The sequence below is a fragment of the Ovis canadensis genome, chromosome 11, assembly GCF_042477335.2.
Source record: "Ovis canadensis isolate MfBH-ARS-UI-01 breed Bighorn chromosome 11, ARS-UI_OviCan_v2, whole genome shotgun sequence".
Taxonomy (NCBI): Eukaryota; Metazoa; Chordata; class Mammalia; order Artiodactyla; family Bovidae; genus Ovis; species Ovis canadensis.
The window spans coordinates 22,015,283-22,034,026 of NC_091255.1; the positions used below are offsets into that span (position 1 = coordinate 22,015,283).

At 41.3% G+C, this 18,744-nt stretch overlaps 1 protein-coding gene across 5 annotated transcripts in view; it reads right to left on the minus strand.

The window, feature by feature from the left end:
- Positions 1-18,744, minus strand: part of ACACA (acetyl-CoA carboxylase alpha) — a 244,316-nt gene that overhangs the window by 193,408 nt on the left and 32,164 nt on the right. For all 5 annotated transcript variants that reach the window (XM_069602731.1, XM_069602732.1, XM_069602734.1 and 2 more), the window contains 2 exons: positions 2,328-2,460; positions 274-412 (listed from right to left, as the gene is read on the minus strand). In XM_069602731.1, the coding sequence (XP_069458832.1) occupies positions 274-412; positions 2,328-2,460 (272 nt within the window). The remainder of the gene's footprint in view (positions 1-273; positions 413-2,327; positions 2,461-18,744) is intronic.

Sequence of the window (18,744 nt, forward strand, 5' to 3'; positions counted from 1 at the left end):
ACTTACACATGCTATAAGAATGTGACTTAGCAAATGACACTGAAAGCCCAGATCGACACTTTGGTTAAATTAACACCTATTTTTACTTAGAAACAAGAGTTTATGTTGAGGCCACACAGAGCACAATCCTGGTCTATGCCTATTATTGACACTTTTTAAAAGACAAGTCTTTGGGTTTGGGAATCCCCCAAGTTAACATCCTCTTCCTTAAAGGTTGCGCCATTCAATGTTTTACGTCTGAGGATGAGGCTTTCTTAATGTTTCCTAACTTACCTGCGTTGGCTTTCAGGTCTTCAGGTGTGACCATGACAACAAACCGGATCGCACGCTCATTTCGAAACATCTCATAAGACCACCGGCGGATGGATCTCATGCATTTCACAGCTGCAATGCCATTGTTGGCGATGAGAACCTGGGAGAGTTGGAGGATGGGAATTGCAAAGAAAAGTGGAAAAGGCAGGCAAAAGTGGAGGAAAAGACAAGAAAACATTTTTGTAAATCTTTCTCTGAAAAGCCAGAGTTTCAACTAGGAATCTGTATAGCTGGTCTAGGCAAGTAAGAACCAACTCCTGCATGGTCAAGGGATATTTTAAGATGTTAGCAAAGCAAATACTTCAATACTGTTGTTGTTTAGTCGCTAAGTTGTGTATGGCTCTTACGACCCCATGGAATGTAGCCCACAAGGTTCTATTGTCCATGGGATTTCCCACGCAAGAAATATTGGAGTGAGCTGCCATCTCCTTCCCCAGGGGATCTTCCCTGTCCAGGGATCAAACCTGGGCCTCCTGCACTGCAGTGGATTCTTTACCACTGAGTCACCTGGAAAGTCCAAAATATGTGCCAGCTAAAACCTACTCCTTTCTTAGTTCATTTCCTGAAGGGAAAAATCAGTTACTCAAATCTTATAAGTTGAAAGAGACTCACAGACTTAGAGAACAAACTTATGGTTGCCAGCGGAGGGGAGGGATAGTTAGGGAATTTGGGATGGACATGGACACACTGCCATATTTTAAATGGATAATCAACAAGGACCTACTGCACAGCACAGGGACCTCTGCTCAATGTTATGTGGCAGCCTGGAGGGAAGGGGAGCTTGAGGGAGAATGGATACATGTCTAAGCATGGCAGAGTCCCTTCCCTGTTCACCTAAAACTATCACAACATGGTTAATTGGCTACATCCCAACACAAAATAAAAAGTGTAAAAAAATAAAGAAGGCTACTTAAAAAAAAAAAATCTTGTGAGTCTGTGAATTATTCTACCATTCATACTAGTAGGGAAGAGAAGAAACAAACTTTAGGGGGAAGATGGATATCAAATAAGGCTAGGGGAAGTTTTTTTAACAGTGTAGTGTCACGCACTATTCTCTGCTGTAATGAAACAAGGCACAGTGCCCTGAACATGTATAAGAACCCCTACACCGACTATCACCTCTCTCCAGAATTCAGACTCCAAATCCCTTAGAACTGTAGAGAAACTGCCCCGGAAAGAATGGTCACAAGAAAAAGAGTAAAGGATCAGTGATCCTGAGACTTCTCTGTTAAACAAACCTTTCACCTCCTCACATGCAATCATGACCCTCAGGATAACAGAGGTGAGGAGACACGTAATCTCAGGATAACAGAGGTGAGGAGACACGTAATCTATCCTCATTGGAAGACTAATGGAAGTATGCCGCTAAAGCAATACTTTTAGGAGTGGGAATACAGGTCCCCAGCCTTTAAACTTTTAATCACTGTAAGCTATTGCAACCAAGTCAATCTCTCAGCTCTTACACGATGTGGATAAAAGTGACTCAGATTTGCTCACATTTCAAAATACTTATAATCACTTTAAGTATTTCATGTGGTATATACCCTCTAAATATCTCAAATTTCTGGTGGGATCCATAAGTTACAGTGTATCAAAGTTGTTTAAGCCTTCTGTTCTGAAACTCTCTCCACTCCTTTAGCTCTAAATCCCAATTCAATGACACTGACCTCCCCATCACCACCCCACAAGCTAATCAATTTCTCATACCCTCTCATATCAGTGTGGCCCACCCCTAGGAAAACCTCGAAATCTTTCTAAAAGCAACTTATGGACACTGCTTCAACTTCTTACTGAGTTACGATTAAATTATCAGTGGCAAATACATATTTCAGAAAATAGTGAAATTATTTAATCATTTAACTTAATTATTTAATAAAGCTAGGGAGGCAGAAAGGATAGTCTGCACAGTCTCAGACATTCAAGCCACATGCCAGTTTCAAGCAAATCTAGACTACAAATCGAGGCATTAAATCTCATGGGCTTTTGAAAAAATAATTGAGCAGGTTGTAACTTACCTTCTCAATCACTTTATTCCCACCAAAACGAGTAACAAATTCTGCTGGCGAGGCTACAGTGAAATCTCGCTGTGAGTCTATTTTCTTTCGGTCTCGACCTTGCTTGACTAGGTGCAAACCAGACATGCTGGATCTGTAAAAACAGAGAAATCACCAAAGTCTAGAGATGAGATTTCTTCACATCATCTGTCTCCCCTGGAGACCTGCTTTTCACCGCCCAGACTTGAAAGTGTACTTCCTACTGCAACTGCATGCTGGCAGACCACGCAGTTTTTAAATAGAAGAGAGAAAAAGAAAATGATCGCTGCTTGCGAAAATTCCAGGGGGGGAGTAAAGAAGTGCTCCTGAAGAATAAAAGGCAGTATTAAGGTTTACCAACAGACGCCATCACAGAGAGAGGCAAAGAATAGACTAAAATGAGACGGTATGCTGCTGCTGCTGCTAAGTCGCTTCAGTCGTGTCTGACTCTGTGCGACCCCATAGACGGCAGCCCACCAGGCTCCTCTGTCCCTAGGATTAATAATATTAATAGACTCAGAGAGACTGTTAAAACTAAAAAATAAAAAGTTAATCAGCCTGCTTCTGAACTATGATTCTGACACACAGAGGACCTTCACCTCTGTTATCTCTAGCCTCCGTCTTTCTTACTAGCTATAACTCCACATTTTTAACTGCCTACTAAACGTTTTAGTTGGGTATTCCATAGATGTTTCAAAATCAACAACTCCAAAAATAATTTATTTATGAGGCAGCATTAAAAAACAAATTTCATTGATCTTAAGATACCACACTTTTTTTTTTAGCTTTTTAAAATCTCTGAAATTGCTATGTATCTTACAACTGACGGTGTGCTTTATTTAAGTGGCAGAATTTCTTTTTTCTCGTGGTACATACAATAATGGTGCCTCTAACAATTAATGGTGCTTTAAATTATATTGGAGAAGGAAATGGCAACCCACTCCAGTATTCTTGCCTGGAGAATCCCATGGACGGAGGAGCCTGGTAGGCTACAGTCCCCGGGGTTGCAAAGAGTCAGACACAACAGGGCGACTTCACTTTCACTTTCACTTTCTTAAATTATATAGCAAGGGAAACAGCATAAGCCTCCGTTTAAATTCCAGATCTTCACCAAATAACCTTGCTAAGCTTCACTTTTTCTTTGATAAAATATGCATGGTATTGGGACTTCCCTGGTGGTCCAGTGGGTTAAGAATCCACCTGCCAATGTAGGGGATACAGGTTAGACCCCTGGTCAAGGAACGAAGATCCCACATGCCGCGAGGCAACTAAGCCTACAAGTGGCAACTACCGAGCCCGTACACTGTAGAGTCTATGCTCTGCAACAAGAGAAGCCACTGCAATGAGAAGCCAGAACAGCCCCTGCTTGCCGCAACTAGAGGAAATCTGCATGCAGCAACAAAGCCCCAGCTCAGTCAAAAATAAACAAGGAGAAAGGAGCTGCACACCATTCATACACACAGACACACACACACAGTCCCTGGAGATTAGCTTTCAGTTTCTTAGGGAGAAAGAGACGGAGAAGGTATAAACCTAGGATAAATAAAGAACTGTCCAAGAATAAGACAATAAGGGAAGCAAAGTGTTTATCGATAAAATTAAGGTGGTGAAGGGACTGATCATATTGTCTAATCAATAGCTTAGAGAGCAAAGGAATGTTCTGAGGGTCACTTATAATCAAAAAAAGGGGAAAAAAAAACCAGAAATATATATTACTTTTAATGATGGGATCCTTCATATAGCCATAATCAGAACTTAAGCACCATGCTAAAAACAAGATGATAAAGTGGAAAGATACAGAAGACCTCAAAATCTTTATTTCGCACCTACCTTTTCTCAGGAAGCTTTTACAGAATGTTGTCTTCCAAAAAGATGAAGTAAACCGAGAAAAAGGGAGACAAGGAATGCAAGAAATAGCACAGTAGAAAAAGAAGGGAATTCTCTCAGATGACTGTTAAAACTGGAGGACAGACTGCTCTAGGAAGAACATCCCCTTGAAAAAAATGGACAGATGGCCCACTGTACTTAACCACAGAAAAACAGAATAAAACTCTGTGTGTGTATGGACGTGTGTAATAAATATATATATGAATATATGTGTGACCAAGGAAACCAGAATTGAAAGAGATGCATGTACCCCAGTGTTCATCGTAGCACTGTTTACAATACCCAGGACATGGAAGCAACCTAGATGTCCATCAGCAGACAAATGGATAAGAAAGCTGTGGTACATAGACACAATGGAATATCACTCAGCCATTAAAAAGAATGGATTTGAATCAGTTCTAATGAGGTGGATGAAACTGGAGCCTATTATACAGCCTATTATAAGTCAGAAAGAAAAGCAGCAATACAGTACACTAACGGATATATATGTAATTTAGAAAGATGTGTAACGATGACCCTGTATGTGAGACAGCAAAAGAGACACAGATGTAAAGAACAGTCTTTTGGACTCTGTGGGAGAAGGCGAGGGTACGATGATTTGAGAGAATAGCACTGAAACATGTATATTATCATATGTGAAACAGATTGCCAGTCCAAGTTTGATGCATGAGACAGGGTGCTCAGGGCTGGTGCACTGGGACGACCCTGAGGGATGGGATGGGGAGGGTGATGGGAGGGGGGTTCAGGATGGGGAACACATGTACACCCACGGCGGATTCATGTCGATGTATGGCAAAAGTCACTACAATATTGTAAAGTAATTAGCCTCCAATTAAAATAAGTAAATTAATAATAAAATAAAATATTAAATAAATATATGTGTGTATTACTTGTATGTTTGTTTTATATATATAACAATATTATATATTTATATTTAGACAAATAAAAGTCATTTTATATTTATTAAAATATATAAAACATGATAGAAAGTCATATATATAAAACAATGTATAATATGTATATGTAAAATATACCAGTTGCTTTTTACTTATTTGACTCTCAGCGGAAGATACGCTTGCTTCATCCTGCAACAGGTGGAAGAAGCCAAGTAAAAAGGAGCAAAGGATGATTATTTTAAAGACAACCTTTGCCAAATTGGTGTTTTTCATTTGTTTCTATATTTGCCAGGGTCTATTCAATTTTCATTTTTCAAAATAAAAACTCCAGGATGCAAAAAGAAATAAGTACACAAACACACACAGGAGATACTAGAGAGACGTTTAGTGATTGCCACCAAGCAAGTCATTCAGGCCTTCCATGCCGACCCTCTGCCGGAGACGCACAGACCTGCAAGAAGTCTCAAAGAAGGGACTTCCGTGGTGGTCCCGTGGTTAAGAATGCGCCTTCCAGTGCCCTGGACGCAGGTCCGGTCCCCGGTTGAGGAACTAAGGAACCACATGCTGTGGAGCATCTAAGCCTGCGCACCGCAACTACTGAGCCCAGGCCCTCCAGAGCCCTGGCGCCACAACTAGAGAGTCTGCACGTCGTGGCTGCTAACGTGGCTGCGACCACTGGACCTGCGCGCCACAGCTGGAGTCCATGCTCCAAAACAGAGACCCCGCGTGCTGCTCCCAAGACCCAACGTGGTCATATAAATAGATTAAAAAGAGAGAGAGAAGTCTTAAGAAGGCCAAGTAGGCCTGATTCACTTCCTCCTCAGGTTGAGTTCTAAGAGCAGGAAGAAAGATTCAAGGCAGGACACCTTGGCACCTGCAACAACTCCAGGCTGGCTGCCCACTCTCACACGATGCCAGGACAGCAGCAGAGGGCATCTTTCCTAGCCCTAGAGACACAGTCTAAAAAAGTTTTCTGCAAAACTACCTTTGACAGGATGCTACCTCCTATCCAGAGCTGCTATTTTCCTTCAATATAGATGAAAAGACTTCACTCTTGAAAGTCCAGCCATGCCTAGTGAACACACTTGGCACAGACTGAGTGAGGTCCCTTAACCAGAGAGCAGCTCGCAGCAAGGTCTACACAAGGGTGCTTGCTTTCAATGTAACTACAATGTCACACGTGGTCTCAGATACCTTTGGTTCAAATTCTGAGTATAAAATAAAGGTTCAGAAATTCAGGAGCAAACATGAAACAAACATGAGATTTTTAATTCATTTCCTTAAGAAAAAAAAAAAAGTTTCCTACAGACTCACAAAAAAAATCATCAAATCAGACTGCCCATAAATTCCAGGGCTTAGCTGTCAACACCTTTACTGCTTTTAAAAGGCATATATTGCCTAGATAGGGCCCTCTAACACTTACCTTTGAAGCATGTAATATCTCATCTCCTTACTCTCCTCCGCAGAACCCTCCATATCAAGATGGCAAAGGAATAGAGGTTTTTCTCTTCAGCTGTCGGCCTTGTAAACACAAGCTGGAGTTCGTCCTCCTGCTGCAGGTGCTTAAAACCCAGGAGGACAAAAGATCCTGTGCCTTCTGCCTACTTCTTGGCCCTGCTTCAGTCAGAGTAGAGTATTCCTCATGGCCTCAAACCACAGGCTTTTTGTCTACTCTGTCCCCAATCTCCATACTTCCCCTCCTGTTTGCACCTCCCCCCCATTACAATGGGCTCCCACACAGCATCAGCTGATTTCCCAAGGGGACAGAGAGGAGAGGGGGAGAAATATAAAAGCGGGTATAACTCTAAAGTAGATCTCAGCAGCTTCTGCCTTAGCTGCAGCAAAAGTGCTTTAACAACGGTCACTTTCTTCTGACGGTCACTAGAGAGAGGCTCCGCAGCCTCTCCAGGCTGCCCGGGACACGTGACAGGGAAGGCTCAGGGCAAAAAGACAAGGCCAAGCTTACGAGGACAGCTATGCCCAGAAAATAATGGGGTCAGGAAGTCCAGAGGGAGGAGGAAAGAACAGGTGATTTCTGAGACCCAATCACAACAAGACTGAATTTCAGACTCCAAGATTGGGGGAGAGCAGGTCAAGAGGGAAAGCAAGTCGGTCGGAAGGACGAGACACGCCACCACTGAGGAACTTGGAATAAAGTGGAAGTCACAAGTCTAATTTTTAGGCCAGAGTAGTGGTGTACACACACACACACCTTTTTAAAAAACAACAAAAATCTATGATTTTATTCACTAAAATTTGAGAATGAGACTGGAGCTGGCACAAACAGGGTAACAGAGAGGATGTGGATAAAAATCACAGAAATGTAAAGGGGCCCAGACAAGCATTTTAGACACAGAAGTCTAACCCAGCGTTTAAGCAGGGAAGAAAACTCCTGCCTAAAAAGCCACTGGGACACATCTATTGTTATGCTCATTTGCCACAGAAGGACAAATCAACTTAAATAAAGAAATGGTGACTGAAAGGGAAATGGTATCCTGTTTTAGCTTTTAATTAAGTAGATGCTGAAAATACTGCTCCCTTGTCATGGCAGAAAAGATCATGATTTCCTGAGCCAAGTCCTCAGGAATGGTATTAATTCACCAGAGTCGCATCTAACCTGATTCAGGCACCACAGAAAAATTCCTTCTCACTGAAATGTTGAATACAAATGGTTAACTCTTATCTGATGCAACTATGCTGAGAATCTATTAACATTCCACGAAAACCCTTCAAAACAGAAGTACACAAATGACCTGGAACACAGATAAAAATCAAATAGAAGATAAATTATTAAGACAAACCTCGATGTTAGGACATTCAGGTGACCCAAGGTGAAAAGACTCAATCAGGCCACTCGCTCAATATGACCATTAGTCATTACGCAAAAAAAAAAAAAAGGAAGTCCTGGATTGGTTTCTGGACTCTGCATCACTCCTTTTGCACTGTGCTAACGTCTGATAAAGTCAGTAAAGTTTACTTTTTCCTTTAAAGAAGCAGATGCAGAGGAATCCGCCTATCTTGATCTCTCTTCAGGATAACAAGTCTTGAAAAACGGAGCACTGAAGCCTTTGGTTCAGAACAATTACAGTGACCACAGGCATAGAAGCAGCTTAATTTTTACACACATCTAAGGGTCTCCAGATACAGGCACTTTCCAGAAGAGAATCACTCTCTGCCTTTGTTATGTTAAGTTCAACATTCAAAAAGCAAAGCATGGCATATAGGAAAAAAGCAGGCTATTCTGCTCTTGATTATATAAAAAAACATACTGAAGAGGCACTCTCAGGAATCAAGCTTGTGCCTCCCTTCACCAAAGGGATCTTTCTAAAACAACCAAACGCTAACACGGCACACCCAGCTCCAAAACAAAGCTAGTGTTTCTCATCTTTTACCGATGCTGCCCACCATCTTCCTGTAATGTGAGAACACAAGAAATAAAAGGCCACATTTCGTTCCTCCAAATTCAAGGCACCCTCATTTTTAATCTAACATGAAAAGAGAGTGTCCGAAGTAGACACATACCTGGCACCAAATCCAACTAGAAGCCCACACTGACCCCAGCATTGAAACATGCCAAGCACCAAGGATGACGTAGCAGTTTATCCGGCAGACAGTGATGCATTTAGCTGGCTCCGTTGCAAGGCAGTCTGAGTTATACTGCAGCACGCGCTGGGAGACAGTGTTTTTACACTGGGGCTTTCCCAAGCAAAGAAATCTTGGATCAGGGATGTACCTCTTTGGAAAATCAGTCTGCTGTTAGGGACTTCCCTCCTGTTCCAGGGGCTGAGATTCTACGCTCCCAAGCTGGGGGGATGGGGGGTGGGGGTTGGGGGTAGCTGGGTTTGATCCCTGGTCAGGGAACTAGGAAATGGCAACCCACTCCGGTATTCTCGCCTGGGAAATTCCATTGACAGAGAAGCCCGATGGGCTACAGTCCAGGTGGTCACAAAGAATCTGACACGATTGAGTGCACACACACACACACACACACACACACGGTACTAGATCATACACACAGACACACACACACACACACACACGGTACTAGATCTCACACGCCACAGCTAAGACACACACACACACACACGGTACTGGATCTCACACACAGACACACACAGACACACACACACGGTACTAGATCTCACACGCCACAGCTAAGACACACACACACACACACACACACGGTACTAGATCTCACACACACACACGGTACTAGATCATACACACAGACACACACACACACACACACGGTACTAGATCTCACACGCCACAGCTAAGACACACACACATACACACACACACACACAGTACTGGATCTCACACACAGACACACACACACACACACACACACGGTACTAGATCTCACACACACACACACACACGGTACTAGATCATACACACAGACACGGTACTGGATCACACACACACACACACGGTACTAGATCATACACACAGACACACACACACACGGTACTGGATCTCACACACAGACACACACACACACACACACACACACACACACACGGTACTAGATCTCACACGCCACAGCTAAGAGTTTGCATGCTGCAACCAAAGAGCCCAGCAATGAAGATGGAAGACCACACATACCACAACTAAGATGGCAAAGCCAGATAAATGAATATTGAAAAAAAAAAAGAAGAGGATCAACTGGCCATATATATTAAAAGGTTTAGCTGTGGAACTTCCCTGGTGCTCTAGTGGTTAAGCATCCACCTTGCAAGGCAGAGGACTCAGGGTTGATCCCTGGTTAGGGAACTAAGATCCACATGCCACAAAGCAACTAAGCTCACACACTGCCACTACTGAGCCCGCACTCCAGAGCCCCTGTGCCACAACTAGAGAGTCCAAGTATCACAACCACTGAAACCCATGTGCTCTGGAGCCCACACGCTGTGACGAGAGAATCCGTAAGCCATAATGAAAGATCCCACATGACGCAACAAAGATCCTGTGTGTGACAACTAAGGCCCAATGCAGCCAAATAAATAAATAAAATAAAAGGTTCAGCTGTGGACACGAAGTGTTTCACTCATCTATATGCCTCCCCCTGTAGCAATGCCACAAAAGCTTGATAACTACGGCTTTGCAGTAGGTTTTTGAAATCAGGTAGTATAAGTCTTCCAATTTTTGCTCTCCTTTTCCATAACTGTTTTGTCTATTCCAGGTCCTTTGGGTTTCCATGTAAATTCTAAGACAAATTTGTCAAAGTCTAAAAAGAAAAAAAGAGCCTGCTGGAATTTTGCCCGAACTGTGAGTTTATAGATCAGTTTAGGGGAAAATCATCACTTTGACAACACTGAGTTTTCCAATCCCCAAACATGAATTGCCTCTTCATTTACAGGCAGACCTCAGAGATACTGAGAATTTGGTTCCAGACAACCACAATAAAGTGAATACTGCAATAAAGAGAGTCACAATAATTTTTTGGTTTCCCAGTGCATAGAAAAATTATGTTTACTCTATACTGTAGTCATTAAGTGTGCAATAATGGTATCATGTCCACAGAAAAAAATGTACATACCTTAATTTTTAAAAAATGTATTGCTAAAAATTGCTAACCATCATCTGATAATGCAGGGTTGCCACAAACCTTCACATTGTAAAATGCAATTATCTATGTAGCACAATAAAATGAGCGCAATCTTAAAAAGGTATGTGTATATTCGGACTTCAACTGGGCTTCCCAGGTGGCTCAGGGGTAAAGAATTCACCTGCCAAGCAGGAGACATAGGTTCAGTCCCTGAGTCGGGAAGATCCCCTGGAGAGAGAAGGAAATGGCAACTCACTCCAGTATTCTCGCCTGGGAAACCCCATGGACAGAGGAGCCTGGTGGGCTACATCCATGGGGTTGAGAAAGAATCGGATATGATTTAGTGACTAAACAGCAGTAGCAGCAGACTTTAATTTCTCTCAGCAATGTAACATAATTTTAATGTACAAGTCTTATGCTTTTTTGTTAAATTTGATTCCTAAGTATTTTATTCTTTTTGATGCCATTCTGAATAAAATTATTTCAGTTTTTTTTTGCTTGCTCATTGCTAGCTAGTACATAGATATGCAACTAAGTTTTGAATATGGATCTTATACCCATTTAAAAATCCTTAACTTTATTGAGATATAATTCACATACCATATATTTCAGCCATTTAAGGTGTGTAATTCAATGGCTTTTATTATAGTCACAGAGTTGCAAACCATCAGCACAGTCCATTTTAGAACATTTTCATCACCCACCAAAGAAACCCTGTACTCAGCAGCAGTCAGTCTGAATTTCCCTCAAACCACTCCCCAGTTCTAAGCAACGACTAATCTACTTTCCATCTTTATAGATTTGCCTATTCCAGATATATAAATGGGATGATATCATGTGTGGCTTCTCTCACTTAGCACAATGCTTTCATGTTATAACATGTATCCATACTTCATTTCGCTTTATAGAAAACTTTCCACTGTGTGGACATACCACATTTTGTTTATCCATTTATCAATTGATGGGTATTGGGTTGTTTCCACTCGGTAGCTATTATGAATAATGTTGCTGTGAACATTCACATACCAGTTTTTAAGGGAACATATGCTTTCATTTCTCATAGGTAATTAGGAGTGAAATTATTGGATCATATGGCAAATATTTAGTTTTAGAAGAAATTTCCAAATTATTTTCCAGACTGGCTGGAAAACAATTTACATTCATTTACATTCCCACCAACTACCCACAGAAGATCCAATTATTCCATATTCTTGCAAACATTTGGGGTTGTCACTTATCTTTATTTTAGGCACTCTGACAGTTGTATACTAGTATCTTACTGTCTTAATTTGCACTTCCCTAACAGCTAGTGATTTAAAACATCTTTTCAAATCTTTATTTGCCATCTGTACATCCTCTGGTGACATTTGCTTCTTATTTCTCTCTCCTTATAGAAAATATTATTTATTGATTTATTGTTGTCATACTTTTAACAAATTCTTTAAACATGTTTTCCTTTCGTTCTTTGAATACATTTATGATAGTTGCTTTGAAGACTTGTCTGCTAATCCAGCATCTAAATGCTCAGAGACAGTTTGTGTTGATTTTTTTTTCTAAATATGGCCTGCACTTGCCCATTTCATGTCTCTATGACTTTTAACATACTAAATACTTTATTGTAGCAAGTCTGGATTCTGATTTCTTTCACCCATGAAGACTGCTGCTGTTACTAATGTTTGCTCACTGGTTTTTCTTTCTTGGTTTAATAATTTGCCTGGGCTAAATCTGTGAGATCTACCTCTCTCAAAAGTGTAGTCGTTACTGTCTCAGTTCATTTTGTGCATGTTTTTATGTTTGAACCTCCTTTCTAGGGATTACTTCTCTACTTGTAAAACTTAATCAGTCAGTGTTTAGGCAGTGGTTACACGCAAACACCTGAAGCCAGTAAGTAAGGCTTTTGCATCCTGTCCATGTGCCCGTGTATGCAGTAGAGTAGCACATTCAAAGTTCAGGACATTTTCAAGTTACGGCCTGGCTTCCGCTTTCTGCTGAGCCTTATCACGCCTACTCTGTGCAGGCATGCAGCCTCAACCAGCAATATGCTTATCCCAACCACAAACACACCTCAAGCTAGGAGAGCCGGTGGCCCCCCTCTCTCTTCTGCTGCAGGAATCGTCACTGAGAGCAGGGTACCACCTACTACTCAAAAGGAATATGCTCCCTTCAACTGCAGCAACACCAACACCCATCCTCAGGGCACACCCACAGCAGTAAAACCTCCATGCCAACCAAGCTGAGGGCAGGGAATAGGAATACTCCTGGCAAAAACACCACAGACGCCTACTGTTCTTATGGAATTTCAGCAGCTTTTCAAACATAAACTTTTCTCAGACTGTTGTATGCTTTACAGTTGATCTGAAGGCTGAAATGGTTTTGTCGAGCTTTATAGCTGCTTTTTGGTGTTAAGGATTTGTTCATCTCCTCACTTAGTTACAGCTGGAAGTCCTGCTTGTTTTATTTACTCTTGAAATGTAACGTCACAGAATAAAGTGCTAAAGTCTTAATAATACATTTAGTTAAGTTTACATACATATACACACATAATCAACCACTCCACTGGGGTACAGATCATTTCCAGAGTCTCAGAAGGATCCAGTGTGCTTTCTTCCCAGTCAACATCTTCCCCAGTGTAAACACTATTCTGAATGCTATCACCATCAATCAGTTTTGCCTACTTCTGAACTTCATATGTATGCTGTCCTACTGCATGTATCTGATCAACATTATACTCATGAAATCCACCCATGATGTGGCATAGCAGTACTTGGGTTTCACTGTGTCTAACAGGACACTGAGCGACTACTGCATGATTTATCTACTTATTCAACTGATGGACATCCGTGTTACTTACAAATTTTGATTAGACTTGTACTTGGTTTCTGGTGGACAAATGCACTCATTTCTTTTGGACAAACAGCCAGGAATGGCTTTGCTTATTGATAGAGTATGTATGTTTATTGTAAAAGATACTACCCCAAAGTGGTTGTGCCAACTTTTATTTCCATCAGCTATGTGTGAGACTTTCACATACATACATGTATCTCACACCCTTGCTAACACTTGACATTGTCAGTTTTTTAATTTTGGCCTTTTGGGATGGCAATTAATTCACTGTGATTTCTAATTTGCAAACCCCAGATGACCGATGATATTAAACACCTTTTCATAAGCTTATTTGCCGGCTGGTTATCTTCTTTTCTGAAGTTCATGTCTTTTCCCTATATTTCTATTGGATTGAAATGTCTTCAAAAGACATTGAAACATCTTTTTCTTACTGATTTATAGGATTCTGGCAGTGAGATTAATTAATATTCTACTTTCAGCAACAGAGAACAATTAGGCAAAAAATCATCAAGAATATAGAAAAATAATGCAATCGAAAAACTCAACTGATGATATGTATAGAAACTGGAAGGCCAAATTACCAGAAGAGAATATCAAAATAGGAGAAAGAACAAGAAGAATTTCACAGCCCAGGCAGCGCTTGAGAAGAACCTTGAAACTTAAAGTCTCCAAAGTATGAAAGGAATTTCACCAGTCAGGGGAAGAGCATTCCAACAAGAAAACCTGAGAGAGGGTTGGGGCAGGAGAAAGAAAGAGAGGGAGAGGGGAGATAGTGGGAAGGGAAGTGGGAGGACTCCAGAGGGAGGGCAGGCAAGCGAGCAGATTTGATGATGCCCTCGAGTAACTGCTGTCTTCTCTTCCTTGCCATCAACTTCGTAAGAGTTGAACTGTTGAAATTCCTGCTCTTTCACCATTTGTTCACTGCTTAATCTCTTGCCATCTGCTAAAGCTGTTCATCTCAAGCTCTCCAACTCACTCTCTGGTGCTTTCTCTCCAGCTTCCATCACCATTCACCACTTCACGCTACGTCTTCTACCTTTAAATTATCTTCCCCATGGTTCTCCTTCTACCTCACTAATCATTTCCTTGTCCCCTTTTTCCTCCTCCTCTCATCAAAAGGTAGACAGTTCCTTAAGACACATTTCCCTTCTACCTATCTCCTCTTCCTCATAATGATCCAATCTACTTGCACAACTTTAATTTCAATGCAACAAACTTTATTAAGCATATACTATACTCCCGGCATTGCTCTAAACTCTGAGAAAGTAGTTCTCAGCTCAGGTGTCAGATCAGACTCACCTGGAGAGTAGCAGAAGACCAGAGACTGTAACTTAATTAGTCTGGGACAGGGCTCAGGAATCCCTATTTCTTTAAAGCTCTGCAGATGATTCTATTTCACAGTCAAACCTCAATACTGTGTTCCATTTTGCACATGTCTTAGTGTGACATACACGATCCTTATTGATCTGACCTCTGTCTTACCAACCTCTTCTTCCATTGCACTAACCACCCTGTCCCCCTTATATTCCAGTACTACTCAATGTCTTATAACTGCTTGAACATGCTAGATGTTTTCACAATCTGGTACCTTTACACACGTTGTCAACCCCACCATCTCTACCCTTCCTCCTACACACAAACCTACCTGTTAGCTTGTCTGTTTTATCTTCATCCTTCAAAACCTAGTTCAAACATCTCTGAGACATAACAGATCTCATTAAGCCTGCCATAATAATGATTATAGCTGTCATATTACAAATAACATTAGGACCCCGGCCCAATATGTGGCTAGAAAGTCATATGTAACAGGGACCCAATGAATAGTGCTGTGAGATGATCAGTTTACATCAGAAAGATTGCAATGACCGTGTGGCACTTCCACTGAAGGGGGAAAGAGACCGAAGAAAAAGCTAAAACACTACTGTCATAAGAAATAAGAACAAGAGTGATGGCAGTAACAATGGAAAGAAGGGGACGGATTCAAGAATTATTAGGGGCTGTTTGACAGAAAACAACAAAATTCTGTAAAGCAATTATCCTCCAATTAAACAATAAATAAATTTTTAAAAAATTATTAGCGGATAGTGTGAAAAAGAATATGTAATTAGGAATGAGGGATAGCTTGGAAGACCAGAGAAATGGCTATGCCATTAATTAAGACAGACCTAGGGAGAGGATGTAGTATAAGAAGAACCAGAGTTTACAGCAGGCATGGGGGGAAAACGGGGGACAGGGCTATTTAGGGAGTTTGGGACAAACATGTACACACTGCAATGTTTAAAATGGATAACCAACAAGGACCTACTGTTGGTAGCGCACAGGGGACTCTGCTCAGTGTTACGTGGAAGCCTGGAAGGAAGGGGAGTTTGGGGGAGGGAGGGTTCATGTATTTTATGTCTGAGTCCCTTTGTTGTTCACCCGAAACTATCACATTGTTAAATGGCTATACTTCAATATAAAATAAAAAGTTACCAAAAAAAAAAAAAAAAAGAAGAGGGCTGAAGCCAGAAAGCCTTGCAGAAGACCACCAATTAAGGGGCATGTGGGAAAAGAAAGCCTACTGAAGCACCTAAGAGATCCTAATGTATAATGTATTCTGATAATTTGCTATCTTCTTTTTCAACAAGTCACTAATCACTGTCTGCAAAAAGCAGGGAGGGTAACAAGATAGATTAAGAAATTTAAGGAATACAATATACAATGTATGGTTGTAGGGGCTTCCCAGGGGGCGCTAGTGGTAAAGAACCCGCCTATCGATGTAGAGACACTGGTTCAATCCCTGGGTCAAGAAGATCCCCTCCTGGAGGAGGGCAGGCAACCCACTCTAATATTCTTGCCTGAAGAATCTATGGACAGAGGAGCCTGGCGGGCTACAATCCATAGGGTCACAAAAAAGTCAGACACAACTGAAGGGACTTAGTGCGTGCACACACACATGCATGGTCCTAGACTGGGTACCAGTTTGGATGAACCAGGATTTTGGAGTCAACTGAAGAAACTTTAATATGACGTACATATGAGATGAGATGAAAATATATTGAAATACCAAAGTGGAAACTTTTGACAAAAACAGAGACTGTCAAACAGTGTGTACTGGATGATCTCATTTCAGTAGTGAGAAATGCAATGTGCCCATGGGCACAGATAAGGACTCAGAAGACTATACAACAGGGTGTGAGCAGGAGTTCTCTCTGGGTGATGGATAAACAAGGATTTATTTTTGCTTTCTTGTATTTTAATTTTTCTTATTGCTTCTTTGATAAAGCATTCTTCGAAAATATTTTTTTTCTAGGACTTCCCTGGCTGTCCAGGGGTTAAGAATCTGCCTTGCAGGGCAGGGGGCAGGTGTTCAATCCCTGGTCTGGGAACTAAGATCCCACGTGTCATGGAGCAACTAAGCCCGTGCGCTATAACCACTGAGTCAGCACTCTAGAGCACGTGCGCTGCAACAGAAGTCACTATAATGAGAAGTCGGTGCAGCACAGCAAAGAGGAGCCCCTGCTCGCTGCAACTAGAGAAAGCCTGGGCACAGAAACGAAGAGCCAGTGAGCCACAAATAAATACATATCAAATACATATATATGTGTATATATTTCCAGCTTCTGTCTCTTTTAAATAAGGCTGACATTTAATCAGAGGAAAACTGCTCAGAGAACACCGACATATCTATGACACCCAAGGTGTGAGTTAGGTCTAGTGGCTAACGGTATGAGCTCTGACTGAATTCCATACACAGTGTGCTCTGTGACCTCCGGCACGTTACTTAACCTGTATCTCAATTCCCCACCCTAAATGGTGGGTCATAAAAGTAACATTATTTGGCTCATGGAGATTAACTGTGACACCCCACGTAAAGTATGTCCGAGAGTTCGACATGTAATAGTCAAGCACGTGATGGTACAGATTCGATCCCTGGAAGGGGAACTAAGATCCCACACGCCACTGGCCAACTAAACCTGCGTGCCACAACTGAGACCCTAGGCAGCCAAAAATAAATAAGTTAAAAAAAAAAAAAAAAAAAAGCTTCAAAACTCTCTAGTTTAATGCTTCTGAAGAGTCAAACATGTTATAGGCAATCTCACATGTGAGTTCTAAATTTTCTAAGATACTGGTAAAGTTCTTTTCTTTCTAGACCATAAAGGTGATAAAGAATATAACTCACCTTCAAGGAGACCTTCCTGAGTGAATTTAATGACTCTCCCCTTCTTCCATAGCACCAACTACTGTCTTAAACTCCGGCAAGAGCACATATTAGGTTTGATTCATATAGATAAAATGTTGGCCATTTGACATTTGGAATAAACATTTTAAGAAGTTTAAGAGACAATTAAGATGGCGTTTCAAACACATGAATTATAGGATAAAAAAAGGTTTAAAGAAATCACAATACCGGCACTTCCCTGGTGGCCCAGTGGCTAAGACTCTGCTCTCCCAATGCTGGGGGCCCTAGTTCTATCCTCGGGTCAGAGAACTAGATTCCACATGTGACAACTAGAGATCCCAAACACTGCAACTGAAAGATCCTGCATGCTACAAACAAGATCTGGCACAAATAAACAATAAATAAAGAAATTTTTTTTAGAAAAAAAGAAGGAAAGAAATCAAAGTACCTTAAGAGGTAAAAGATGCAACTGTGGGGCTTATCTTCTTCCAACCAGACTTCAACCAGTATACTAGTTGACAAAACTGACTGCAATCTTTGTTTGGTTGACAGTGTGATAGGTGGAGTAATCCGGATTTGCATAGCATTGTAAGTAGGCAGAACAGTCTGACCTCAAGTAGCATTTCACAAGGAGCAGAGAAAATGTCAATATCCATACAACCAGAAGCCTCTGTTAAACGCCACCAAACCATACATTAGGTATCAAAATTGAGACACCTATGTTCAGTCTTTAATGGTCTTTCTCCTCAAATGTCCAATACTACTAATGAGATTCAGAAATAGAGCAACCTAGCTGATATACAGGTCACATCTTCTCTAAAAAGAAAAAGCCAACGCACAGTTATCTACCATGAGGTCTATATAGACCCACCAAGCTATAATTACTTTCTAAGGGTATTAATTTCAAATGTCTGCTTAGAGAGTGATTTACCCAATCTTTCACTAGAGAATATGTGATGCAAATCATCTCCAACTCTGGGAAAGTCTGTTTCCTTTTCCTGCCTACCCATTCATCACACCCACCAGCCTTCTCACTGAGCACCTAAAATCAAGCCCTAA